The 26,205-nt window shown below is 43.8% G+C and overlaps 2 protein-coding genes and 1 long non-coding RNA gene across 7 annotated transcripts; all 3 read right to left on the bottom strand.

Moving 5' to 3' along the window:
• Positions 1-826: 826 nt before the first annotated feature.
• Positions 827-24,457, bottom strand: LOC124489703 (SH3 domain and tetratricopeptide repeat-containing protein 1). The gene is given in 18 exon segments (XM_047052086.1): positions 827-1,616; positions 2,100-2,296; positions 2,774-2,924; positions 3,051-3,173; positions 3,395-3,545; positions 3,879-4,059; positions 4,210-5,796; positions 5,798-5,944; positions 6,122-6,163; positions 6,267-6,397; positions 6,624-6,819; positions 7,012-7,088; positions 7,385-7,583; positions 7,671-7,814; positions 8,030-8,135; positions 8,308-8,438; positions 9,935-10,009; positions 24,002-24,457. Coding segments are annotated over 18 exon segments (4,023 nt in total). The 5' UTR covers positions 24,132-24,457; the 3' UTR covers positions 827-1,361.
• Positions 10,501-15,754, bottom strand: LOC124489701. 3 transcript variants are annotated; one of them, XM_047052083.1, is made up of 7 exons: positions 15,649-15,754; positions 15,447-15,517; positions 13,332-15,366; positions 12,988-13,185; positions 11,883-12,344; positions 11,655-11,756; positions 10,501-11,439 (listed from the first exon to the last, which is right to left on the bottom strand). In XM_047052083.1, the coding sequence occupies exons 1-5, from the start codon at positions 15,722-15,724 to the stop codon at positions 12,280-12,282; spliced, it is 2,445 nt and encodes an 814-aa protein (XP_046908039.1). In that variant the 5' UTR covers positions 15,725-15,754; the 3' UTR covers positions 10,501-11,439; positions 11,655-11,756; positions 11,883-12,279. The 3 variants fall into 3 exon arrangements, 2 of the variants coding, with proteins under 2 accessions (XP_046908039.1, XP_046908038.1); XM_047052082.1 differs by having other exon boundaries at positions 11,655-12,344; XR_006958787.1 differs by lacking the exons at positions 13,332-15,366; positions 15,447-15,517; positions 15,649-15,754 and having other exon boundaries at positions 12,285-12,344; positions 12,988-13,125.
• Positions 21,102-23,861, bottom strand: LOC124489705. 3 transcript variants are annotated; one of them, XR_006958789.1, is made up of 5 exons: positions 23,159-23,854; positions 22,559-22,679; positions 21,976-22,138; positions 21,637-21,829; positions 21,102-21,141 (listed from the first exon to the last, which is right to left on the bottom strand). It is a non-coding gene; the product is annotated as an uncharacterized LOC124489705 (long non-coding RNA). The 3 variants fall into 3 exon arrangements; XR_006958788.1 differs by having other exon boundaries at positions 21,976-22,679; positions 23,159-23,861; XR_006958790.1 differs by lacking the exon at positions 22,559-22,679 and having other exon boundaries at positions 23,159-23,852.
• Positions 24,458-26,205: the final 1,748 nt, after the last annotated feature.

The following is a 26,205-nucleotide window of genomic DNA, read 5'->3' as shown; positions in this document are numbered from 1 at the left end:
CAAACCACGCAGCACAACACACACGCAAGATTTTGTCTTCTGAAAACATGAGGTCATTCATATCCTGGCTGTGATGGATGTGAATGAGGGCATGCTTTTTTAACGGTCCCTTGTAAGGGCAATTTAATATGACCAGTCGCTCGGTCAGTTCCTACGCAGATGTTGCGCTGTTTTTAGCACATACTTGTGTCTGGGTGCCAAGGGGGCAGCGGGGCATACAGCTGGGATGGCGGCGCGTGTTTGTTTATCCTGAGAAGAGGGGTGTCGAGCGAGTCATGTGTATTTCACCAACCGTGCGGCCTGTTTATTTGAAAGTCCAACGTCAATCAATTCTGGCGGTCCCGGGAAACAGTGAACTACTTGTTCCTCCGGCCAGAAGCCTCAGTTTGAGTTCTAGTGGGGGGCGGGGTCACTTGGTGAGACAATTATGAGACTCAAGAATACTTTTAATGTTTATATTAAATCTGAAAAACGGACGTTTAAGTCTACCGTAAAAAAAATGTGTGTAGAATGTACCTCTCACTTTCTAGCCGGTTGCTTGATGGGGCTTCTGGCGTGGATACGGCTTGTCTGCTTTGACCGGCGCAGCGCTGAACATCTCTGAAGTATTCATGCATGTGTGATTCCTCTGGAAACTGTAGTTTCCTCCCCCCTGAAGGTCTTCTGGCTTCAGTCTCGAACACCTGGAGCAATCCGCCAAGAGTGGTGTAGGCTTCGACTTTAATATCTTCACTTCTAAAATATGTCACCGGATGTCACAAAGATTTGGATTTTCTTAAAAATCTTAATACTTAAAAAGTTTTAACTACTCACACGCAAATAGTTTGTTTGTCATTTAATTTCAGAGCATAGATTTTAAAAAATACCATCAGATTGTAGATTACAGAAGCGACCAGCAAATATTATAAAAATACATATTTGTAATACATCAACTCAGTGTTGTCACACTGATTAAGTGTCAATTCATTCTAAAGGTCAGGTGTGACCTCTGTGACCTTTGCCTCAATCAGGTTATATTAATCATCCCATTCCAGTACAAACACAGAGTTTATCTGATTGCAGCTACATCATTCATCGTTCATACATTTCGAACATATCGTTTAAAAATCTATTTACAGTGCTCTCAAGTCACCACAAATTGTCCAATTATTAAAACACAAATCGAGTCATTGCAGACGTTTTCCTGATGTCCAGAACTCAACAGCCTGCATCACACAGACTCCGGAACGTTCAAGAACACCGGACTTCCAGAACGCTGGGAGTGCTGCATCTCACAGACTTCGGAACTGAATTACGGAACTGATTCCCGGAACACTCTAGAACGCGGGGAGTGTTGGTCTGGGCGGGCTCCGTCTGCCTCCCTAGCGCCCGCTGGCCTTGTACTGGGTAACGCTTCTCTGTTGCTGGTCCGGCGCCAGGTTGATGCGGCGGATGTTGAGGTCCGAAGCGAAGCCCCGGGCCTTCTGGTAGAAGAAGAGAGAGAGCTCGCGGTCCACCAGGAAGTTGTGGTAGATGGTAGCCAATCGCGTGCAGAGCTGCAGCTGCGACTTCTTGTTGCCCAGGTCCATGGCAGCAGCCAAGGCCAAGTGGTAGTACCCCGCAGCATCAAACGGGTCCTGGAGTCGGGGGAGTCAAAGGGGACATGTTAAGGTTGGGTGTAGCTCAGAGGCAGAACATTGGACTGCAGATCAGAGGGTTGCAGGTTCCAATCCCCCCTGGGTGTCAGTTTGAAAGAGAGCGTCTGCTAAATGAATACGTTTTAACAAGTTCAAATACAAGTTCAGAGGTCAGAGTTGAGTTGGGGTCTGTGGGGGGCGGTTAAAAGACATTTTGGTTGGTGAACAGCCAGTCATCCATCCTTTAGCACAGCTGTAAAATGCACAATAACTTTCCATGTGAGCCGGAAGATGCAGAATTCTAAAGCTGGGATAAATAATTTATTATTTTATCTCAAGAATTCTCCCTCTCCCTTCTTTCAAGTGCAGTCTTTCCCAAATTATTTCCCCTTTCCTCCACTCCTTCTTTCTTTCCTATTCTCATTTCCCTGTCCCCACCCCCTCTCTCTTTCTCTTCCTTCTTCCACGAGAGCGGTCTTTCACCTTGAGGTCGTAGAAGATGATGTCCCCCAGTGTCTGGTACACTCGGACATAGTACAGGGTCTCCTCGTCGAACTGCAGGGGCGTGGGGCAGAGGGACAGGGCTTTCAGGTAGTAGTGTTCAGCCAGCTCAAACTGGCTCAGGCTGTGGTGCACGGAGGCTAGCCGGTGGTAAGCAACCCTCTCGTTCAGACGGTCTCCTACAGAGTAGGAATGTAGCGTGACAAACCAAAACAAACCACCATTTTGTTTGTTTGTATTGTGGCTTGTAAGGCAACTTCAGCAGAGTCCAGGAGGAGTTGGGTGTTAGATCTTAATGTTGGGTTTAGGTTCAAGACTTATTGTCTGCCAATGCTAGTGAACTTGCGTTATTTTCCCTTCTTATCCACAGTGTGGAGAAGACTGCCACCTGGTGGCCAAGAGCATACTACTCAATATAACACTCAGGGATTCAAGCCGGCTCAACCATTACAGAATATACCCGCATGACGGTCACAATTCATAGGCGTAGTGGCTTCTCTGATATTTCTAGTATGTACTGTCTGGGAATCGAACCCACAACCTGAGGTGGTGAGACAACTAAATAAAGCAAACTCCAAGTGCAGTCCTTGTGTTTCTTAGGTGTGTGTGATGGTGAACCCCTAACCCCCCACCTGGGAATCGAACCTGTGACCCACCCAGAGAGACGCTGAGCTGCAGGGCGGTCTGAGCGAACTCCACCGCCTCCCCGCTCAGCTGCAGGCGGAGCAGCAGCTCCACCAGCTTGTTGCACAACCTCAGTCTGGACGACACGCTGCCCGTCTTCACAGCGATGGGTAACGCCCGGTCCTACCGCACACATACACACACGCACAGGGTTTAGATAACACACAACATGAAAGAAAACACACACAGTTTAGATGACACACATCCACACAATCCTTAAAGGTGAGGTACACACTGCGTCCCTCATACCCTGTAGAAGGAGACGGCTCGGTCTAGCTCCTTCCCCCCATTGAAGAACACGTCTCCAGCAGCCTCCAGCAGCCCCAGGATGAACGCCGTGTTTCCTGTGCCCAGACCCACGTCCTGGGCCACCTGGAGACCACACGACAACACCGTGACAACACGGTCACAACAGCAGGAAAATACGGTGACAACACCGTGACAACTCCGTGACAACACCGTGACAACACCGTGACAATACAGTTACAACACCATGAGAACACCATGACAACAGCGTGACACCACCATGACAACAGTGTGAAAATATGGTGACAACACCACTAGCTCCTCCCCCCCAGCAGGTAGGTGCGTACCTGCACATACAGGTCCACCAGCTCGTCCTGCCCCAGCAGCAGGTAGATCCTCCCGGCCTGCAGCCAGGCGTACGCCTCCTTCTCCCGGAGGCCCAGGTCGATGCAGATACCCAGACTCCTCTTGGTGTAGTCCAGGGCCGAGCGGTACGCCCTGCGCACAGGAGGACGGGGTCACACACACAGTGACACACACACACACAGTGAGACAGACACACACACAGTGAGACAGACACACACCCACACACAGTGACAGACACACACACAGTGAGACAGACACACACACAGTGAGACAGACACACACCCACACACAGTGACAGACACACACACACAGTGAGACAGACACACACACACAAACAGTGAGACAGACACATTAATAAAGCCACACAAGCAAACACGATTTTAATCCAACGTGCATTACAGTCATCAAACACACCACCTTGAGCCCCTCCCCCCCCCCTCGACCCCTCCCCCCTCGACCCCTGACCTCTCGGTGCCCAGGCTGAGGTAGAGGCGGCTGATGGCCTCCAGGACTTCCCCCTCCCGGCCTCGCTCCCCACGGCCTCGCAGCAGCCCCAGCTGGTGCTCGTTGTAGATGATGCACTGGGCCTCATCGGGGCACACCGAGCCATACAGGTGGCATAGCCGCCGTGTGGCGCTCAGCTGGCCTGCCAGGGCAAGCAAAACAAACGCACCTCAAGTCACTGGTCAGCGCAGGCGTTAGGTAGAGGCTCGACAAACAAGCTGGTAGTAGCATCGAAATGAAAATAAACAGGCTTGATCGAAGTCTCAACCTACTTAAGTTGTTCAACGCTTACTCTCTGTGAGATTGGACTTGATGGCAACCAGCAGGGCCCACTCGTAGCAGATCTTCCCCTTCTCCTCCAGGCCTTTCTCCACGTAGATCTGCCCCAGCTCCAGTAGCACGGGCACAAAGTTCCCCTCGTGCCCCTCCCCCTCCAGCCCAGAGAACCTCCGCACGGCCTCCTCCAGCGTCCTCTCGGCCAGGCCTCGGGCTCCCGCCCTCAGGCACAGCAGCCCCAGGTTCGCCAGCGCCACCGCCCAGTTAGCTGCGTCCTCGAACTCCTCGCACACGGCGGCGGCCTCCCGGTAGCTCTCCGCTGCCCCCCGGAGGTCCCCGGAGCACCGGCGGGCCACGCCCAGCATGTTGAGGACCAGGCCCTCCTGGGGGGAGGTGCAGAGCTCGGGCAGGGAGGCCAGGACGGCCTCCAGGATGTCGGACGCGGCGCCCGCGTCGCCGTGGCCGATGTGGAGCCAGGCCAGCCAGATGAGGGCGCTGTTGAGCTCGGTGGAGCTGACCGCGGAGCGCGAGGAAGAGAAAGGGGTTCGGTCGATGAGCGCGTGCATAGAGCTCACCGCCTTTCCCAGCATGCCGTGCATCTGGAACAGCTGGGAGAGGCAGAGGGTGAGGGCCTGGATCAACGCTTGGTCCCTCCCTCCACCACCTCCTCCTCCACTTCTGTCCTCGGGGATAGAGAGTGCCCTGACCAGGTAGGGAGCGACTTGAGCCGGTACCGTCACCTCCTGCTTCCTGATCCCGTATAGCCTGGAGGAGTTCTCCAGGACCAGCCCCACGCCGCTGAGACAGTCAGCCAGCCGGGCCGACGGGTGCAGGCAGGATCTCCAGGCGGAGCTCACGCTGAGGTGGGGGAGGGAGAGGTCGCTGTAGATTCTCCCCAGGCTCAGGTAGCCGTGGCTGGGGTTCACGCTGGGCGTCCCCGGGGGCTCCCCCTGGAGGACCAGGAGCCTCTCCACGAACGGAGCCGCGCTCGCGCCCTCGCCGCGCCCCCAGTGGAGCTTGGCCAACAGGAAACAGGCGCGGGCTTCGGCCATCTTGTTGTGAGCCAGCACGGCTTTCTTCAAGACGAACCTGAGGACTTCCGGATCCTTCTCCAGGCTGGAGACGCAGGCCGGGAAGCCCATGAGCAGGGCGGCGATGCGCTCCGACAGGGCAAAGTACTTCTCTGTGTTTTTCTGCCTGAGGTATATGGCGGCTAGGTCGGCGTAGACGCTAGCTAGCAACAGCATGTCCGTGAAGCCGTCTCTGGGGACGGAGAGAGCCTCCTCCAGGTAAACTCTAGCCTGGGAGAACTTCAACTTCCCGGCACACAGCTTCCCCAGGAAGAAGCACAGCCGGCTTTGCGACCAATAGAGTCGCTTTTTCCTGGCCGTTTCCCTGGCGACGCCCAGGTACGCCACCAGCTCGTCGTCGTCCGTCTGGCCCTCGAAGGTGGCCGCCAGCAGTTCCGGGGTGAGGACGTAGAGGGCGCCAAACTCTGGTTTGCAGCCGCTGCCGTCGAAGAAAGCCAGGAGGAGAAGGATGCTCTGGCTGCTGCTGCTGTTAGAAGCCTCGTCCACTGGGTGAGCAGAGAACAGAGGGGTGCCGGGTTCTAGAACCTCCTGGCTCTCCGCGCCATGCATTCCGTTCGAGGTCACGACGGATAGGCGGAACTTTGGCTTTCTTTGCCGCGCTGAGAATCCTCTCGACCTTCCTCTTCAGCTCAGACCGTTCGTCTGCCTCTATGCCGCCATCTGGGGATGATCATGTGAGAGGTATAATCAGAGGTGGGGGAGGATGGAAGGAAGGAGAGTCTCTTAGGTTCCCAGTCAACAGAACACATGGTCATCCTAAACTAAATGAAACTGGTATATGGTTCGCATCACTGAGGCATAAACAGTACATCAAGGTGGACATCAGTGTACGCTTACTTTGAACTGGTTGCTTTGGAGTTTCATCCTCACCGAGTAGATCTGGAAGTCAACCAAACGGTTAAACCGACGATAAAACAACATTCTGCGCGTAAAGAAAAAGCTGCACGTCTCTCGTCGCCGCCGAGACGGCGTTCTGTCTCACCCAGTTTGTAAACGGAGGTCACGTTGTTGTGGGAGATCTTCTTGAGCAGGGCGACGGTGTGGGGTACGAGCTGTTCCTCTCCCAGGGTGAGGAACTCCCTCTCCTCTCCTCCCAGGAACACCTCGGGAGCCCTGCGGAGACGGACACCACTTCAGACCCCATCACTTCCTGTACCGGTCACGTGACACTGACATGGCTGTTAAACGTGTGTCACACGTGTACACATGTTTCTCTGGACCGTGCAACTATTGTTTTTGTACAGAGTGTATTTGCATCTTTACACCAACACGGGTCATCTTAGACTCCTGACGCCGTGCCTGTACTTTGAAACCATAGCAACATATGCTGTACACTTACTCACAAGTGGATTGGTCGGATTTGACCATGCAGGTTCTGACCAGTCCCACCTCCCCAGTGTCCTCCTGCTGGCCAGCGAACCAATCAAAGCAGGACACCAGCAGTCCCACGATGATGATGCGATCGCCGGGCGACAGGCTGAGCTCGTCTGGGCCCTCTGCGTCGTACTCGACCGCGGCCACACAGGTGCCTCTGGCTGAGAGAGAGAGGGAGTAGAGAGAGAGGGAGAGAGAGGGAAAGAAGAGAGAGAGAGAGAACGTTGGAATTCATGTTTTGTGGGTGGACTTCTGAGTGTTGAATTTTGGTCTTAGTGTTCCAAAATTGAATTCTAGAACCATCAGGCGTGGGGGATTCTAATCTGAGCATCAGATTGATGATCTACTCTCACCAAACTGGAGGGGGAAGTCGCAGGCAGGCCTTCCGCTCCCGACTAAGATGTTCTCTGGACAGGACTTGAGGAACCACCTGGGGGGACAGGTGACAGTCAGTATCTCTGACCAGGCACTGACAGACAAGGAAATAAATACTTTCATAAGCGAGAGAGAGAGTGAGAAAGAGACAGACAGAAAGAAAGAGAGAGACGAAGTTAGAGGAAGAAAGACAAAGAGAGAGAGAGGGAGCCAGAGAGAGTGAGAAAGAGAAGTAAGAAAGAAATAGAGAAAGGGAGGGAGAGCCAGAGAGAGAGAGACAAAGAGAAAGAGGGGGACAAAGAGCCAGAGAGAGAAAGAGAGAGGAGTTGTAAGACAGAAGCCGGTACCCACTGGTAGAAGGGGACAACAGGCTCCAGGGCCGGACTGGGCTTGGTGCCCCGGGCTCCGTCCCCAAGGGACAGCACGGTCCAGCCGGAGCCCATGAACGGGGGCTCGAACTGGGCTATGTCTCCCTGCTCCAGGTACAGGTCGCCTCCAGAGGTGGAGCTGTCAAACATCTGGTGGGAGCTGCAGCTGGCGAAGAAGGAGCCTGGGGAGGGAAGGAGGGGAGAGTTTGTGTGTACAGTGTCAACAGTAAATATGTGTGTACATGATGTACACAGTGTGTGGACCCTACCCTCCTGCATGAGTAAGCTGATGTACATGAGGTTGAGGGTCTCCTCCTGGATGGAGATCTCGATGCCCAGGTCCTCCTGATCCAGCGAGCGCAGCCAGAAGTCCTGGTCCAGCAGCAGGTTCTCCATGCACGGACCCAGGAACCCTGAAGGAACCCGGGAGCCCAGAGTGAGAACATCAGGGCATTCGAACATCGCAGAGCTGCGATATTTAGTATACTGTAGCTACTAAAACGACAGGTTTGTTGGAATTGGATTCAAGCTGATCGTAGGAAGCCTAGTCTGTTTCATCTGATACATCTGAAAGCAAGGCTTCTTGCTTGATTGGCTCTGATCCTGACAGTAGTAAATGCTCACCTACCCATGGTAAAATAAGTGGTGAACTTCCATATTTCTTCAAAGGTTTTGAACGTGACAAAGATGATGTTTTCTTCGCTGTTGATGGAGAGGATCTGAGCTGACACCTCCTAAACAAGAGGGAGAAGAAGCGGTTAGTCCTCCACTGCTGCACACTGACATTACATCAAATCCTAATTCAGCAGGATGATGTAAAAAAAACATCAAAAATAAAATCATAACTGAGCTGCTGAGTCACAGTTAGGTCACAGTTGGTTCATATGAGGTCAGAGGTCAGGGTACCGTAAAGAGGGCCATGACTTCAACGCTGTCAGCCTCCAGGACACGGAGTTTCCCCCTTAGCACTTCCTGTTTGCCCTCGTCGACAGGAAGTCTGTCCGGCCCCTCCACCATGGCTAGCAGCATGGGCAGAGCTGGGACAGGAAGTCACATGACAGTTTGGTCACCACTCCAGTGTATTGGTGCGAGGGCTTGGAACGCATTTTGACTTGTGTGCTGGTCAGCAACACGTTTAGTTTTTCTATGTTTCCCTTGAGTCAACTGATCAAATGAGTAGATCCATCGACTTGAACCCCTCTCTACAACTGTGTTTCTGATGATTCCACTGCCCATTCTAGAAGTCTTTCTAATAGAACTACTTTCCTTCTAGAACAGTCTTTCTGATGAGACAAGCAGGTGATCACTACTAAAGTTAATGTTTATGACGAGGGTTAGAGGCGTCTAACCTCGGCTCTGGTGGCTGCGAGGAACTCAGGTGACTCAATAAAACCATAACACTCGAGTTCTCAAACACTCTGAATCCACATTCCACAGTTACGAGTCATAATCATCCATAACAATCTGGAGGACAGGTAAACTTGCCTTTGTTGTGAATCTCACACAATCATATGTCCTGCTAACTGATCAATATATCCCAATGCATATTTTATAAGTATTGTTTTTTTTTTGGCTGTGTTTGAGACGTGTAAGAAATGAGGGTAAACATCGGCCTTGGGAGTGACTGTTACTCCCTCTAGCTTGTTGTTAAATGAGTAAATACATCCATAGTCTTTTTGCCAAAGTTGTTTGTTCACATTGTCACACACAGAGATTAATCAATGACTGTACAGCAGCTCTCTCAGGTCCAAGGTATAATCTAGTTCAAATGAATGCCTCTCTCACTCCCACGTGTTCCACTTCCCCTCCACCTCTCTCCCCCCTTTTCTCTCTCTCCCATCTTCTCCCTACCTCGTCCCTTCTTCCTCCCCCGCTAGCTCTTCTCCTCCTCCACCTCTCTCCCTTCCCCTCTCTCCTAGACAGAGGCTACGAATTAATGTAAGTGAACACTAGGGCATGGCGTGAACTCCATAACAATATCTGGGTGTGCCATCAAAATCAAAACATTCAGGGTTTCTTGTCGAAGCAGAATGTAAGGCACACACACACACACTTTTCAAGATTGCAATGTAACCCATAATGGCCTCATTTCTGAGACACCAGTAGACCAATAGTTTGGCAGAAATCCTCCACATCTATAAACTCAAACCCCTTTACTTCTCCGCTACATCAACCCATATGATTAAAACAGGAAGTTTACATTGGACACATCAGCCTTTATGAAATATCAATACAAAGAGAAAGCACATAATTCATAATGTAGTACAGCAGAGAGACTGAGTGGAGCCTGGGCAGTAAAGCACAGCCATAACTTTAACCAGCTGAAAAAAATGTAACCATCATCCCCCTCAGAATACTGTGGTTGGAACTTGGAATCTTCGTCAAATTCTATTCCAATATGCCGTGGTGGAATCTAGTTTTGCAACTTTTGCAGATGAAGCACTGCATTACAAAATACGGGAACAAGGAACTTCTTGATGGAGAACTGACTGGTGTCGTATTTCTACAGAAGGCCGGTGGTTTGGCTGGTTACCTGTTGGGAAACTGTCCTCCAACGTTGACATGGTTCCTCTCCTCAGACACCCAGCCTCTCTGGGCAAACTGCGCTCTGTGTTAGACAAGTAAAACACACAAGAAACTAAATCAAACTGAAACTAATAGGTTCTTAGGCTTATTGTAGCATAATCAAATTATCATAAAGTGTTTTTAACTATTGTTTTATGGTAACAGATTTGTTGTCGTGGCTACGTTTGATTGACACGATTGTCAACATTTGAAGCGGATTCAAATCAGTCAGCGGGTTAGTATTGTGTGGGCAGTGTGTGACTTTACAGTCGTGCACTACTGTGAGTTTATTATGCCAAGTGCAGGAAAACGAATCTGTCCGTGTTTTTTATCCACATTTCCTGCGTGTGATAACCACTCACTCACACACACACACACACACACACACACACACACACACACACACACACACACACACACACACACACACACACACCTATACAGGTCCATATGTATTAGAGGGACAATTTTTTCAAACCAGTTTTTTGCAACACTAAACGGACACCTCTTTCCACTTATGCTAGAAAGATGTAGTGAATCTTCAAAAATTTTATTTGAGCCATACAGCACAAATCTCACTTCAAAAGTTAGATACACACATCAGAACTCAAGATACAAGAACCTGACGGAATGCTGTATTAAGAGGACACAAGATAATGAGGTACTTAGCTCCGCCCATGACACAAACAGTAATTGCCAGGACCAACTTTTTTATCAGGACCATAGCCATACACATACACAAACGTGAAGTTTATGTGTATTAAAAAGGCCAAACATGGATAAATGGAATATGACTAAACAGAAAGAAGTAGACTGGATTTTACAGCGCCTTGACCACATATCAGAGCAACAGAAATGTATTTGTGAACAGAAAGGAAAACATTTATAAATGTCAAAATGAAATTATGCATGTCTACTAGACCAATGCATGTCTAACAGTGTTCCAGTTACAACAGGCCTGGTGTTGGATGTGGTGTTAGATGTGATGTTGGATGTGATGCACTGTAGCTGTATGGTGTTAGATGTGATGTTGGATGTGAAGTACTGTAGCTGTATGGTGTTAGATGTGATGTTGGATGTGAAGTACTGTAGCTGTATGGTGTTAGATGTGATGTTGGATGTGATGTACTGTAGCTGTATGGTGTTATATGTCATGGATGGGATGTTGGATGTGATGTTGGGTGTGATGTAGGATGTGATGTTGGATATGTTCCAGCTCTGCTGCAGGGTGTTGTATCTATCCAGGATTTTCTTTTCTTTTCAAAGTTACGCCCCGATTCCTTACAAAATCTCTTATGTTTTGGATAGAGCGACCAGCCAGAGCAAGATTTTCAGCCTTCTTGCATTGCTGGCATTCAATCATAGTGGCCAGTTTCCCTTTTTTGATGTGTTGGCCAAAATGTCTCATGACTGCGGCAACCTCCATGGGAGACCAAAGATGCTTTTTTGCTCTCCTGGCACTTTCCAGAGATACTAGAAAAAAAGACAAATAAATCAATGAAAACCAACTCCACTTTAAACATGTTTTAAATAAGGAATAGTAGTAGTAGTATAAACAGTATCGCGCAGAAAGAAGAGAATGGTCATCATATTGCCTTTGGGTGGTATGGATAATTTATTTTTATCATTCTTCAGTTATACTTAAGTAACTTGGTGTTTAGTGACTGAGTATGTGTTTTCGCATTTACCAGAATGTTTCTTCGTGTTCTTTTTTCTGCTGGGCCCTTTGTCCTTCTTTTTTAGTCTTCTGTTGCGTTCTTCCCCCTTAGCATCTGTGTGTTGACTTTGTGCTGAAATGAAGAAATAAAGACAAATAACAATGGATGAGCATTTATTTGTTGTAGGGTAGGGTCCTTAAATACGGTGAAGTCCAAGATGCTCAAGCAACTGATGGATGAATAATAAATAACAAATACATTCACTGTAAAGCGCTTAGGCTGGAACATTATTTGCTTCCAAGTTGATTTGTCATTATGAATGATATGATTAGAAGTGCTTTTATTTTGAAGGCACTGTCGTTGCTGTCGTGCGTACTGAAAAGCAGCAGCCAGGCCTATATGTTCCTTGTTGCACTGTAATGTATTCAAAAAGTTCATTGTTAGATTGAAAATAATTTCCTGGTCATCGGTTAAAGCTACTACTTCTGTAATCTACATTCACATCACTTGAAATTTAGCTTACATGCCTCCCATTTACCTGAACTGTTGCCGTGACAACAACATTGAAACGAGTGAAGAAGGTCTGAATCCACAATGCATTATTTCATAGCCTAAAAGCAATCAAAGAAGGTGACATGTAGACTGAGGATAAGAGTTAACCTTGTGATAATGGCGCAGGTTCCTCGACAGGTTGCCCGACCATCAACAGTTCTGCACAACCTGTAATAAAATATAATATACTTCATTACATACATAGAAATAAAGATGAGTATTACAGAGAAAGTTTGGTTAACTTAAGTTACCTTTGCCATGTCATGTCACTGCATGTGTCATTTGGCACATGCAGTTAAGTTTGGACAAAAGCAGACTTTCACAGAATAAACCAGGAAACGTTGAAAAATCTAATTGGCATACGGCACCCTTTGCCATCTTTGTATGTGACTTCATAGAGGCCCACGAGTAGAACGCAAACCAACTGTGGATGTCTGTTTGCATGAGCACTCAATTGCTATCTCGGACAAGTCATTCAGGCCCTTAACATGTTCTAGTATTTCAGATACAAATTAATAAACCCCTTAATATATGTCTGAAATACTAGAAAACTGTAAGAAATGTTAGTTACTGACTTGACAGTAAAATTAAAATTGGTTAGGAATACAACATAACATGTAGTTACACAGTTAAAAGTCTAACCATTTGGTGACAATAAATAAAACATCATCACCATAAATAAAACAGATTTCAGAAGAAAAAAAAATATATATACTGTATATATCATATATATATATATATATATATATATATATATATATATATATATATATATATATATATATATATATATATATAACACTGTCCTTACCAGTCTGTGGATATGTGAGATTTCCTTCATCAACCTCACTCTCAGCATCGACCTCACGCTCAGCATCGACCTCACGCTCAGCATCGACCTCACGCTCAGCATCGACCTCACTCTCAGCATCGACCTCACTCTCAGCATCGACCTCACTCTCAGCATCGACCTCACTCTCAGCATCGACCTCACTCAACTGTAGGTTGTCTAATAAAATAAATTATATTGCCTTAATGAATTATGAGGTTAAAGTGTTATAAATTGTCCACTCACAATGTGTGTTCCATTTTGCTACCATACATTTGCTAGAAACAGGTCAAATCTTTTATGTAAACCACTTTAAATAGCCGTACCTTCAATTTCTATCTCGTCAAGTGTTTTGCCTTGAAGGTTTCTGAGAGACCCTTTCTCCATGGCAAGGAGCAGTTTGGATATTTTGGCCAGCTGGGTAGTAGCCTCAGGAAGTCTGTAATATTCACGATGAACGCGAATATCGTGGCCAAGGAAGTTAGCAACTTGGTCCAATTCGTGATTCTTGAGGTTCAAGATCTGAGACAAAGTTGCAACATGTTTGCGTAATTGTGTTGACCTGAGGAGCTCAGGGTTTTCGGCCCCACATTCACTGGCATAAAGCCTCAAACAGTCCTGTCCTCTGTAGGGGGTCAGACAATGAGGTCTGGCAAAAAGGAACAGGTTTTCGTCCAGAACACCACAGTCTTTTCTTTTTTCTACTAGGCGTGTTATGGCATTCACCATGTCTGGTGAAAGTAACACTGCAACTTTCCGGCCTCTTTTACCCCTTAATTCAACACGACTAAAGTGTTGACAAAGGTGAAGTTCAAATTCTGTCAGTCCAAATGCGACGTCCTTATGCAAGGGACTTGTGTCTCTCTCCAAAAAGCCATTCATCGGCATCTTTGAAATTTCTCCCCCTCTTCTCCTGTTAAAAAGTATTACGTTTGCCATGGTGGCTTTACACAGTTCACTGTATGATTTTGATGAACTATGGTGTTCCAAGTCTTTCAATGCTTGTTCTGTAGTCTTCTCAAGATGTCTGTGAAGACGTTGAACATCTTCTGTGAAAGGAAGAGTGGAAGGCTTGTTAAACTTCCGCTCGTTCAGCGTAGTTAAAGCGGTGTGAGAGATGAGTTCAGACCACTTTGTAGAATAGAGAGTTTTGAAACTCTGGGTTGACTTTATCAGCGTACTGTCTTCTGCCATGAGTGCTCTGCAATATAAAATATCACTGACTTTCTGTAGTGAGTGACCTAACTTTAGAGCAAGGGATGGAGTACGGAAGCAGTGCTTTTCTTCATCATACCCAGATACTTTCTTGACCGCTTTGATGACCACATCAAAATTTGCAGGTCTCACAGCATCCTCAAGAGTATGTATTGAGAATTCCTTGCGAAGCGTAAGCAGAAGTCTTCCAGTCTCTCTGAGTTGCTGGCGAATGTACTGATGTTTGGTGGGATCCTGTCCATATTTGTTGAAGAATGATTGGGCCAGCTGAAGAATGGAGAAGTCACTTCGCACAGTAGAAGTTGTCTCATCATCTTTCATAACAGCTAATATGTTCCAAACACCTGGTGATATCTGCTGACACAGTGATGACTCATTCATAGAGGCCAAAGACAAAACTTTATTTCTTCCAGTCTCTGAAGTAGCTTCTACTGGTTTTGAAGAACATTGTCGAACATGTCGCCACAGATCTCGCCGGAGATATAATGCCTGGCAGTAGATGCAGTGAATGTAGTCTTTTGCATTGTACTTTTTCTTTGATGTGCGTCTTAGTTTTAGTGATCCAACTCCACTCACCAAGACCTCTGAGTTATGACTGTGGTTTCCCTTGTTGCGAAGCTTTAAAAGCATTTTCATACGTTTTTTGGACCTCTTGGGAAGACTTAAAACTTGAGCAACATCTGCATGTGTTTTCTCATGAGTTTTTAAGTGACGTGTAAACTTTGTCTGTATCTTTCCACAAATGTAGCAGTAAGTTCTATTTCTGAGCAAGGCTGATGTATTTGAGACATTTTCCGCTGTAGCATCAGCACCATCATCAACCATAATGCCTTCGGCATCAGCGTTTCCTACTTTGGCAGTAACTCTTGATACTTCAAGCTGAGTTGTGCTGATCATATCTTCAGGTACTGATTCTGCATCTTTAGAAATTGACTCTCTGTCTTCCTGTACAAAACTTCCTTGGTGGTGTCTTTTCTTTTTGGAAGCAGACTTGCTGGTGGAGACCTCACAATTCTGTACTTGTTTGTGACTGATTTCTAAAGGCTCTGATCTGTCATCCCACGAGCTGTTTGAATCATCTATGGAATCAGGAACATACTCCTCTTCTGATGATGCCACCTCACTTGAACTTTGTTCTGTACAGACCTGATAATGATTAAAAAAACATTTATATTTTGTATACTTGGAAAGCATTTCACCGAGAATAATTCTACTAAAAAGCTTACCACTTGCAGAAGTTCAGTGACGTCCACATTGTGTTTAATATAACACTTTTTGTGCCAGGACTGATTGCAAACTAGACAGAGAAAATTAAGAATTTATAAAGAAAGGCAGCATGCTAAGTACTTAAAGTCAGTGCAGCAGCAAATGACTAATTTTGAACATATAGCACAGCTACACATGGAATAGTTTTTTGGACCTTTGTACCTTTACATCTCACACCACTCCATTTCAGAGGAGAAAAAGGTCCTCCACATGTAACACATTTTTCTAAACTTGACATTTCGACAGGGATGACATCATGATCACAGTCCTGTTTACAAAAAAAAGGAGTGTAATCGTAAGACAGAAATTTGATCCTAACGAACACTTGTGTAGTGTAGAATATCAAAACCAATTAATCGTTTGTACTATTTTCCTATTTTAACATGAATTAAGGATAAAAGTGACATGATTTGTATGTGTTATTATCCCTGTTGTGAATGAAATTGTTTAGAAATTAACTTAAAACCTTAAATCTATATTAATTTAAGTAAATTAAACACCTGTAATAAAAAAAGAAAAAAACTTAACAAACAAACAAACTAAAACAGAACAAAAACATACACTCACTGAGGAAAAGTTTGGACCCAACTTCTCTTCCTCATTAAACTGAGAAGGTGGATCTAAACTTTTGACTGGTAGTGTACATCTTAACACAAGGCTGAAGTGGATTTATAGTCTTCATAATGTATTAACTTAAATTTGAAATTACACAAAACCTGTGAATCTATACACAGCTGAATGCAATTCTTATGAATTCATATTTAAATAAAGTTAATGTATAACTGCTGAATATCATTCTCATGACTTTATTTTAGACAATAATTATGCCTTAAAAGATGAAACTTACCTCTAGTGTGTTGCCTGAAAAGGATCCGCATGCGTCCACATCCTCAGCCTGGCATGGCATCTCTTTGGAGATCTGAGATGTAAAGAACAATCACTGAATGAGAGTTTGTTTCTCATGTACAGTACTCAGTCCTCCTTATTCCTGCACCTTACATGTTGAGTATTACACAGGACCTGTGTGTCTGCGCACTTCTTAATGTACTTTCATTCCTTTGTACATGTAATTTCAAAACTCAATCCTCCAAATTCCTGCACCTTACATATAAAGGTTACATCGTACTTGTGTGTCTGAATACTTCTGAATATCATTCTCATGACTTTATTTTAGACAATAAATATGCCTTAAAAGATGAAACTTACCTCTAGTGTGTTGCCTGAAAAGGATCCGCATGCGTCCACATCCTCAGCCTGGCATGGCATCTCTTTGGAGATCTGAGATGTAAAGAACAATCACTGAATGAGAGTTTGTTTCTCATGTACAGTACTCAGTCCTCCTTATTCCTGCACCTTACATGTTGAGTATTACACAGGACCTGTGTGTCTGCGCACTTCTTAATGTACTTTCATTCCTTTGTACATGTAATTTCAAAACTCAATCCTCCAAATTCCTGCACCTTACATATAAAGGTTACATCGTACTTGTGTGTCTGAATACTTCTGAATATCATTCTCATGACTTTATTTTAGACAATAAATATGCCTTAAAAGATGAAACTTACCTCTAGTGTGTTGCCTGAAAAGGATCCGCATGCGTCCACATCCTCAGCCTGGCATGGCATCTCTTTGGAGATCTGAGATGTAAAGAACAATCACTGAATGAGAGTTTGTTTCTCATGTGCAGTACTCAGTCCTCCTTATTCCTGCACCTTACATGTTGAGTATTACACAGGACCTGTGTGTCTGCGCACTTCTTAATGTACTTTCATTCCTCTGTACATGTAATTTCAAAACTCAGTCCTCCTTATTCCTGCACCTTACATGTTGAGTATTACACAGGACCTGTGTGTCTGCGCACTTCTTAATGTACTTTCATTCCTTTGTACATGTAATTTCAAAACTCAATCCTCCAAATTCCTGCACCTTACATATAAAGGTTACATCGTACTTGTGTGTCTGAATACTTCTGAATATCATTCTCATGACTTTATTTTAGACAATAAATATGCCTTAAAAGATGAAACTTACCTCTAGTGTGTTGCCTGAAAAGGATCCGCATGCGTCCACATCCTCAGCCTGGCATGGCATCTCTTTGGAGATCTGAGATGTAAAGAACAATCACTGAATGAGAGTTTGTTTCTCATGTGCAGTACTCAGTCCTCCTTATTCCTGCACCTTACATGTTGAGTATTACACAGGACCTGTGTGTCTGCGCACTTCTTAATGTACTTTCATTCCTTTGTACATGTAATTTCAAAACTCAATCCTCCAAATTCCTGCACCTTACATATAAAGGTTACATCGTACTTGTGTGTCTGAATACTTCTGAATATCATTCTCATGACTTTATTTTAGACAATAAATATGCCTTAAAAGATGAAACTTACCTCTAGTGTGTTGCCTGAAAAGGATCCGCATGCGTCCACATCCTCAGCCTGGCATGGCATCTCTTTGGAGATCTGAGATGTAAAGAACAATCACTGAATGAGAGTTTGTTTCTCATGTACAGTACTCAGTCCTCCTTATTCCTGCACCTTACATGTTGAGTATTACACAGGACCTGTGTGTCTGCGCACTTCTTAATGTACTTTCATTCCTTTGTACATGTAATTTCAAAACTCAATCCTCCAAATTCCTGCACCTTACATATAAAGGTTACATCGTACTTGTGTGTCTGAATACTTCTGAATATCATTCTCATGACTTTATTTTAGACAATAAATATGCCTTAAAAGATGAAACTTACCTCTAGTGTGTTGCCTGAAAAGGATCCGCATGCGTCCACATCCTCAGCCTGGCATGGCATCTCTTTGGAGATCTGAGATGTAAAGAACAATCACTGAATGAGAGTTTGTTTCTCATGTACAATACTCAGTCCTCCTTATTCCTGCACCTTACATGTTGAGTATTACACAGGACCTGTGTGTCTGCGCACTTCTTAATGTACTTTCATTCCTTTGTACATGTAATTTCAAAACTCAATCCTCCAAATTCCTGCACCTTACATATAAAGGTTACATCGTACTTGTGTGTCTGAATACTTCTGAATATCATTCTCATGACTTTATTTTAGACAATAAATATGCCTTAAAAGATTAAACTTACCTCTAGTGTGTTGCCTGAAAAGGATCCGCATGCGTCCACATCCTCAGCCTGGCATGGCATCTCTTTGGAGATCTGAGATGTAAAGAACAATCACTGAATGAGAGTTTGTTTCTCATGTACAGTACTCAGTCCTCCTTATTCCTGCACCTTACATGTTGAGTATTACACAGGACCTGTGTGTCTGCGCACTTCTAAATGTACTTTCATTCCTCTGTACATGTAATTTCAAAACTCAGTCCTCCTTATTCCTGCACCTTACATGTTGAGTATTACACAGGACCTGTGTGTCTGCGCACTTCTTAATGTACTTTCATTCCTTTGTACATGTAATTTCAAAACTCAATCCTCCAAATTCCTGCACCTTACATATAAAGGTTACATCGTACTTGTGTGTCTGAATACTTCTGAATATCATTCTCATGACTTTATTTTAGACAATAAATATGCCTTAAAAGATGAAACTTACCTCTAGTGTGTTGCCTGAAAAGGATCCGCATGCGTCCACATCCTCAGCCTGGCATGGCATCTCTTTGGAGATCTGAGATGTAAAGAACAATCACTGAATGAGAGTTTGTTTCTCATGTACAATACTCAGTCCTCCTTATTCCTGCACCTTACATGTTGAGTATTACACAGGACCTGTGTGTCTGCGCACTTCTTAATGTACTTTCATTCCTTTGTACATGTAATTTCAAAACTCAATCCTCCAAATTCCTGCACCTTATATATAAAGGTTACATCGTACTTGTGTGTCTGAATACTTCTGAATATCATTCTCATGACTTTATTTTAGACAATAAATATGCCTTAAAAGATTAAACTTACCTCTAGTGTGTTGCCTGAAAAGGATCCGCATGCGTCCACATCCTCAGCCTGGCATGGCATCTCTTTGGAGATCTGAGATGTAAAGAACAATCACTGAATGAGAGTTCGTTTCTCATGTACAGTACTCAGTCCTCCTTATTCCTGCACCTTACATGTTGAGTATTACACAGGACCTGTGTGTCTGCGCACTTCTAAATGTACTTTCATTCCTCTGTACATGTAATTTCAAAACTCAGTCCTCCTTATTCCTGCACCTTACATGTTGAGTATTACACAGGACCTGTGTGTCTGCGCACTTCTTAATGTACTTTCATTCCTTTGTACATGTAATTTCAAAACTCAATCCTCCAAATTCCTGCACCTTACATATAAAGGTTACATCGTACTTGTGTGTCTGAATACTTCTGAATATCATTCTCATGACTTTATTTTAGACAATAAATATGCCTTAAAAGATGAAACTTACCTCTAGTGTGTTGCCTGAAAAGGATCCGCATGCGTCCACATCCTCAGCCTGGCATGGCATCTCTTTGGAGATCTGAGATGTAAAGAACAATCACTGAATGAGAGTTTGTTTCTCATGTACAATACTCAGTCCTCCTTATTCCTGCACCTTACATGTTGAGTATTACACAGGACCTGTGTGTCTGCGCACTTCTTAATGTACTTTCATTCCTTTGTACATGTAATTTCAAAACTCAATCCTCCAAATTCCTGCACCTTACATATAAAGGTTACATCGTACTTGTGTGTCTGAATACTTCTGAATATCATTCTCATGACTTTATTTTAGACAATAAATATGCCTTAAAAGATAAAACTTACCTCTAGTGTGTTGCCTGAAAAGGATCCGCATGCGTCCACATCCTCAGCCTGGCATGGCATCTCTTTGGAGATCTGAGATGTAAAGAACAATCACTGAATGAGAGTTTGTTTCTCATGTACAGTACTCAGTCCTCCTTATTCCTGCACCTTACATGTTGAGTATTACACAGGACCTGTGTGTCTGCGCACTTCTAAATGTACTTTCATTCCTCTGTACATGTAATTTCAAAACTCAGTCCTCCTTATTCCTGCACCTTACATGTTGAGTATTACACAGGACCTGTGTGTCTGCGCACTTCTTAATGTACTTTCATTCCTTTGTACATGTAATTTCAAAACTCAATCCTCCAAATTCCTGCACCTTACATATAAAGGTTACATCGTACTTGTGTGTCTGAATACTTCTGAATATCATTCTCATGACTTTATTTTAGACAATAAATATGCCTTAAAAGATGAAACTTACCTCTAGTGTGTTGCCTGAAAAGGATCCGCATGCGTCCACATCCTCAGCCTGGCATGGCATCTCTTTGGAGATCTGAGATGTAAAGAACAATCACTGAATGAGAGTTTGTTTCTCATGTACAATACTCAGTCCTCCTTATTCCTGCACCTTACATGTTGAGTATTACACAGGACCTGTGTGTCTGCGCACTTCTTAATGTACTTTCATTCCTTTGTACATGTAATTTCAAAACTCAATCCTCCAAATTCCTGCACCTTACATATAAAGGTTACATCGTACTTGTGTGTCTGAATACTTCTGAATATCATTCTCATGACTTTATTTTAGACAATAAATATGCCTTAAAAGATTAAACTTACCTCTAGTGTGTTGCCTGAAAAGGATCCGCATGCGTCCACATCCTCAGCCTGGCATGGCATCTCTTTGGAGATCTGAGATGTAAAGAACAATCACTGAATGAGAGTTTGTTTCTCATGTACAGTACTCAGTCCTCCTTATTCCTGCACCTTACATGTTGAGTATTACACAGGACCTGTGTGTCTGCGCACTTCTAAATGTACTTTCATTCCTCTGTACATGTAATTTCAAAACTCAGTCCTCCTTATTCCTGCACCTTACATGTTGAGTATTACACAGGACCTGGGTGTCTAGACACTCAAATATATCACATACCAGTTAATATTTATAAATATAAGATCAGTATAAATCTATCTACATGTGACAGTTTGTAAAATTATAGTACTGAACAAGTTGAAATAGTGTAGTCTGATTAAGTCTTTCTGCCAAATTGGCTTTTTTAGGCACTATGCTCATCACTTCTATATTTTTGACTATATTGACACTGTACTACAACTTGATATACCCTTTAAAATTGTGTTCAAAGCTAGTAGAATGATCCTTGACAGTATCGTTACAATTCTATATACCTTGCTTCTCCACGGCCAGTCAGAATCACCATAATTATAAGTGATTTCTTCCCCTGGACCAATATCTTTGAGTGCAAATAAACAGAGATAGGGTCTTCCATCCACTCTTGTAACCTTCATTTTGCTGTTTGGATTTGCCTCTTCATCATTTACCAGTCTCCCTAATGATCCATCCTCTCTGGCAGCATCAACACTGAAATATCAAGTATGCAATAAGAATAATTACACCACGGAAGGAAAATGATTTAGCATATTTAGTGTTAGCATGTCTGGAAATGTTTACATCACTGTGTTAAGATTCAAATTTAGAAAAAAACGCACTTTAAAACAGCCACATACCATAACTGTTGTCCATTGAACTGGAAATCAAACATAAAAACCTTGAGTGCATCATGATAAACTTTCAATCGGTTTTCTTGTTCCTTTCTACTTATGACTTCCCCTCTGTACTCAATAAGGAAATCTCCCTTTGGAAAGCACCGGCAGCTGAACACACCCCGACCTGGAGGTACATATAATAAACAAAGTACAATAATAAACTTTAAACAATGCAGAGTTGTTAAATAGTAGCAATTGAGATTATTAACTCTCTCAAAATCTGTTAATTTATTTAATGTGATGTCTTTCTGTGATTAGTTAAACTATTTTTTAACTTTTCTAAAATGTTTCTGTGGATTAATCCATAAACAATTATTAAATAAAGTATCTATCTAGATATACAATTATCTTCCCAAGAAGATATAAAATATAAACTATAAAAAATAACAGCTTCTATTTTGAGCAGTTGATTGTCTCCTTTGAAATAAGAAAGATGTTCTGATCATATTACAAGATCTATTCTCCTAATGTGCAGTTTAAAAATAGATTATAACCTTGTATGTACGAACTCGGGAAACCTTTGCTAAATAAACTCACAACTCACCTTTATATGAATTTATATATTTGACATCAAACCCTTCCTTATCTTTACCCAAGGAGCAATAATAACTAGCATCATCTTTAGGATTTGTTTTCGCTCTCTGTGGCCTTGTTCCTGCCATCTCCTGCAGAGATCAGATGTTAACTTGAGCAACAACACATTACTGGATACAATATGATTTAATGATATTAGATGTTATTTTTCCAAAACGGAAGCTAGCTAGCTCTAGTTAGCTTCGGTTACCTAGCAACCTAGCATAATACTCGTAGCAATGCTACTACCTGCTAGTGTTACTTGTTAGGGATATGAAACATAACCATTAGTCAATGTGCAAGCAGCTGTTCTGTTGAATAAATATATTTGTAAATCTGATTTTGAAAGAGTCAGTATGCCTACGTGCCTCCCCAGCCAAGAACCTCTCCGCACGTCACTGGCCACTTGCTAATAACTAACGCTAGCTAAACTGTCATAGATCAGATGTTTTGGTTCATACAAACATCAAGTAACCTAATCCATTCTGCATAATTTACCTTTAGTCATTGTTTTAGCAGATTACATAACAATATGTACCTAAATGTGTAAAGAATATTAAATGGGTCTTACCTCGTCCTCCACGCATGCAGGGATGAGAGGTGTTCAATTAGAAAGTACTGATGTTTCGCGGCAAAACTTGACGGATTGTACCACGTTGATAGAAGAGGAGGGGTATGACAAAATAAGAATTCCTTTTTCGTTTCTAAAGAGCATATTGTTTGATTTATTCAGGAAGAAGAAAACAATTTACTTACGTAATATTTTGTTAATTTCATTCAATATTTCAAGATACATGGTTTATAATACATTTTGCTTTTATCGTATTGCTAACTCATCCCCTGTGTAAATAGCGATTTGAATTGGAAGGACAGTGTAGTAATTATCAGGACCTTCCGGCAGACAACCAATCAGCATAAGACGCTGTGTGCATATTCATGAAGTCTTGCTAGTACACAACCTGCCGTAGGGGGCGCTGTGGTGATACACAGATTGTACACACAAATCATGTTTATATGTATTAAACGGACATCTTGTTTTTTTTGCATTTTTAGGGTTAATAGACCAATAGAAACCATTCTACACTTTTAGAATTTGGTCGAAATTAGCAGGACACTGCTCCTGTCCTGTTAATTCAAAATGTCCTTCTAGTGTGGTGTGTATTCGGACCAATTGTCCTGTTAAAACACATTGACAAACACACACACACACACACACACACACACACACACACACACACACACACACACACACACACACAGAGAGAGAGAGACACACACAGACAGACACACAGAAAAAACGGTTCTGATTTCACATAGGCGTACGCTTAATCGGATGAGTGCAAAAACAAAAGAGGTACATCAAACCAAACCATATAAAAAGTGATTAAAGTAACTTAGAGGTATTTTAACGTACCCATTGTATTGCTCTTGGTGAGGGTCCCCCTCTTCATCGCGAGGTCATGGTGATCCTCGGAGGAAAGCTCTCGCCTGAACCTTCGACTGGCAACTCCGTTGTCCAATGGCCCCGGCTCGAAACTGGTCATTTCGAATATAATAATTTACCGTTTAGTCGCGTATCATAAACTCAGCCGGCGTACACAGACCTTGATGTCACGCGCCCAGAGTTCCGCGCGGACTTCACGTTGGGAGGGAGCGCAATAAACTTTTATCGCCGTCCAAGATGACATAGCGCATCACAAACACGCAGAAAATGCTTTCGAGAGAAATAAGAATCACAGCAGAACATCTGTTTTGGTAAATAACAAATGGATCCTCTGCAAATCGAATGCTGGTTCCGAAGTCCTGCTTAAAACACCAGATCGAATTGAGGCTACAACTTGTCACGTCCTTCCCAGTGACGTTTACAACCTGTGCCTCGTGCAGCCAGCCAGCAGCCAGTGAAATGGACTAGTTTGATAATCGCTGACTAAACAAACATTTTTCAGCCCAAATCCACGTCACCCAGGCATTGAATGCGTGTGCTGCAATTTCACATTTTCGAAGGGTGCGTGCCACATAGAACAACGAAAACGATAGGATACATAGCAGCTCTTTCTGACCTCTCTCTTTAGCACACAAATAGGCCCTACAACTGACAAATGTGTAACCGTTTACATCAGACTAGTCTACATAGCTGAACAAATCCTTCCCTGTGTCCTCCAGGTCTCATGGACTGATACATGCTAGGTACTATCCACCCTCTCCCTCCGCGGGCCAAGAACTCTGAAGTTAGTATAGTCTTGACAAAACACATCTAGACAATTGTTTTCACTCAATATAAACGGTGTGGTGTCACTGGGGAATTGGGATAAGTCCTTACACATTATTTTTTACTTTAATTACAAATTAGTTATCGTGATTTCTTGTAGGCTACCTGAGCTGCTGTGTTTGAGTAAATCTCCCCTGCCCCACAACATTAAGGGCTCCGTGTTCTGACCATGCCCAGGTGAACACACCTCCCCCCTACATGTTTCCTCATTTACATACGAAATTGCCAGTGCGTCAGTCTGGCGAAGAAAAACTAGGCTACAAATCGACCTCAACTTCATCCAGTTGAATGGAGTTTCTACAAGGATTGTTTTCGTGTGACATGCGGCAGGACATTTTAACGGAATTATAATGCAGCGAAGGATATAACTGACAAAAGTTGTCGGTTGCATCAGCAAGCTTTCAATGGCTTCTGGCTGTAAACGTCTACATTAGACTATAGCCTACATAGCTGAACAAATAGCCTATCACGGTTTCCTTAAATTGTCATGGACTGGTAAAGGCTAGGTACTAGGATATGTAGCCTTCCACCCTTTACCTCCGCGGGCAATGAACTTTGAAGTTTGTCTCGACTAAAACACAATCTAGACAATTTGTTTCACTCTCAAATATCAACGCTGTGTGGAGTCACTGTGGCCTTGTTAACATAAATAGTCCTTACACATTCTTAAGACTTTAATTCCAAATTAGTTATCGTGATTCCATGCATGTAGGGCACCTGAGCCACTGTGCTTGAGTAAAACTCCCCTGCCAACAGTATGAAGGGATCCGTGTTCTGACCATGCCCAGGTGAACGCACCTCCCCCCCCCCCCAAGTGTCCTCATTTACATACGAAATTGCCAAGTATGTCAGTCTTCACATCGACCTCCGAGTTCATCCTCACAGCAACGCAGATGTCCAGTCGATTCTAGTTTCCACATACACGATTGTTTTCGTGTGATAAGCGGCAGGACCTTTTTACGGAATTATAATGTGTCGATGGATATCATTGACAAAAGTTGCCGGTTGTATCTGCATGCTTTCAATGGATTCTGACTGAAAACTTCGCGTCGTTGTCAAGCTCTGGTAAATAATCGAAACTTTTATGAAACACTTTGGTTAGTAGCGGTTTTCTTTTATGCTGTGTAAAAATATGCATTGTTTGCTTGATGTGCTAGCTAGGTTACACTTACTTAGTTTACCAAGAAGGGGGCTTGAGTTTGGCCAGTTTTAAAATAGTTTGTTGTTGGCGAGAGGTCAAGTATTGTAGCTTGAATAACAGCAACAAGCCAACTCCCGGAAATGAGTCTCTGCAGGTTGGGATGTCTGTGTTATGTGCAAGTTATGTCAAAGCTTAGGTCGTGCATGCT

Source organism: Hypomesus transpacificus, unplaced genomic scaffold (genome assembly GCF_021917145.1).
Source record: "Hypomesus transpacificus isolate Combined female unplaced genomic scaffold, fHypTra1 scaffold_199, whole genome shotgun sequence".
Taxonomy (NCBI): Eukaryota; Metazoa; Chordata; class Actinopteri; order Osmeriformes; family Osmeridae; genus Hypomesus; species Hypomesus transpacificus.
Note: the sequence above shows the minus strand (reverse complement) of the source record. Positions and strands in the feature narration are given on the sequence as shown.

Excerpts from the sequence above, each read along its gene's own strand:
- LOC124489701 (XM_047052082.1), bottom strand. The coding sequence starts at position 15,724 with ATGTCAAGTTTAGAAAAATGTGTTACATGTGGAGGACCTTTTTCTCCT. Across the intron at positions 15,518-15,648 it reads GAGTGGTGTGAGATGTAAAG|TTTGCAATCAGTCCTGGCAC; the intron begins GTACAAAGGTCC and ends TTCTCTGTCTAG. Across the intron at positions 12,345-12,987 it reads TCTCACATATCCACAGACTG|GTTGTGCAGAACTGTTGATG; the intron begins GTAAGGACAGTG and ends ATTTTATTACAG.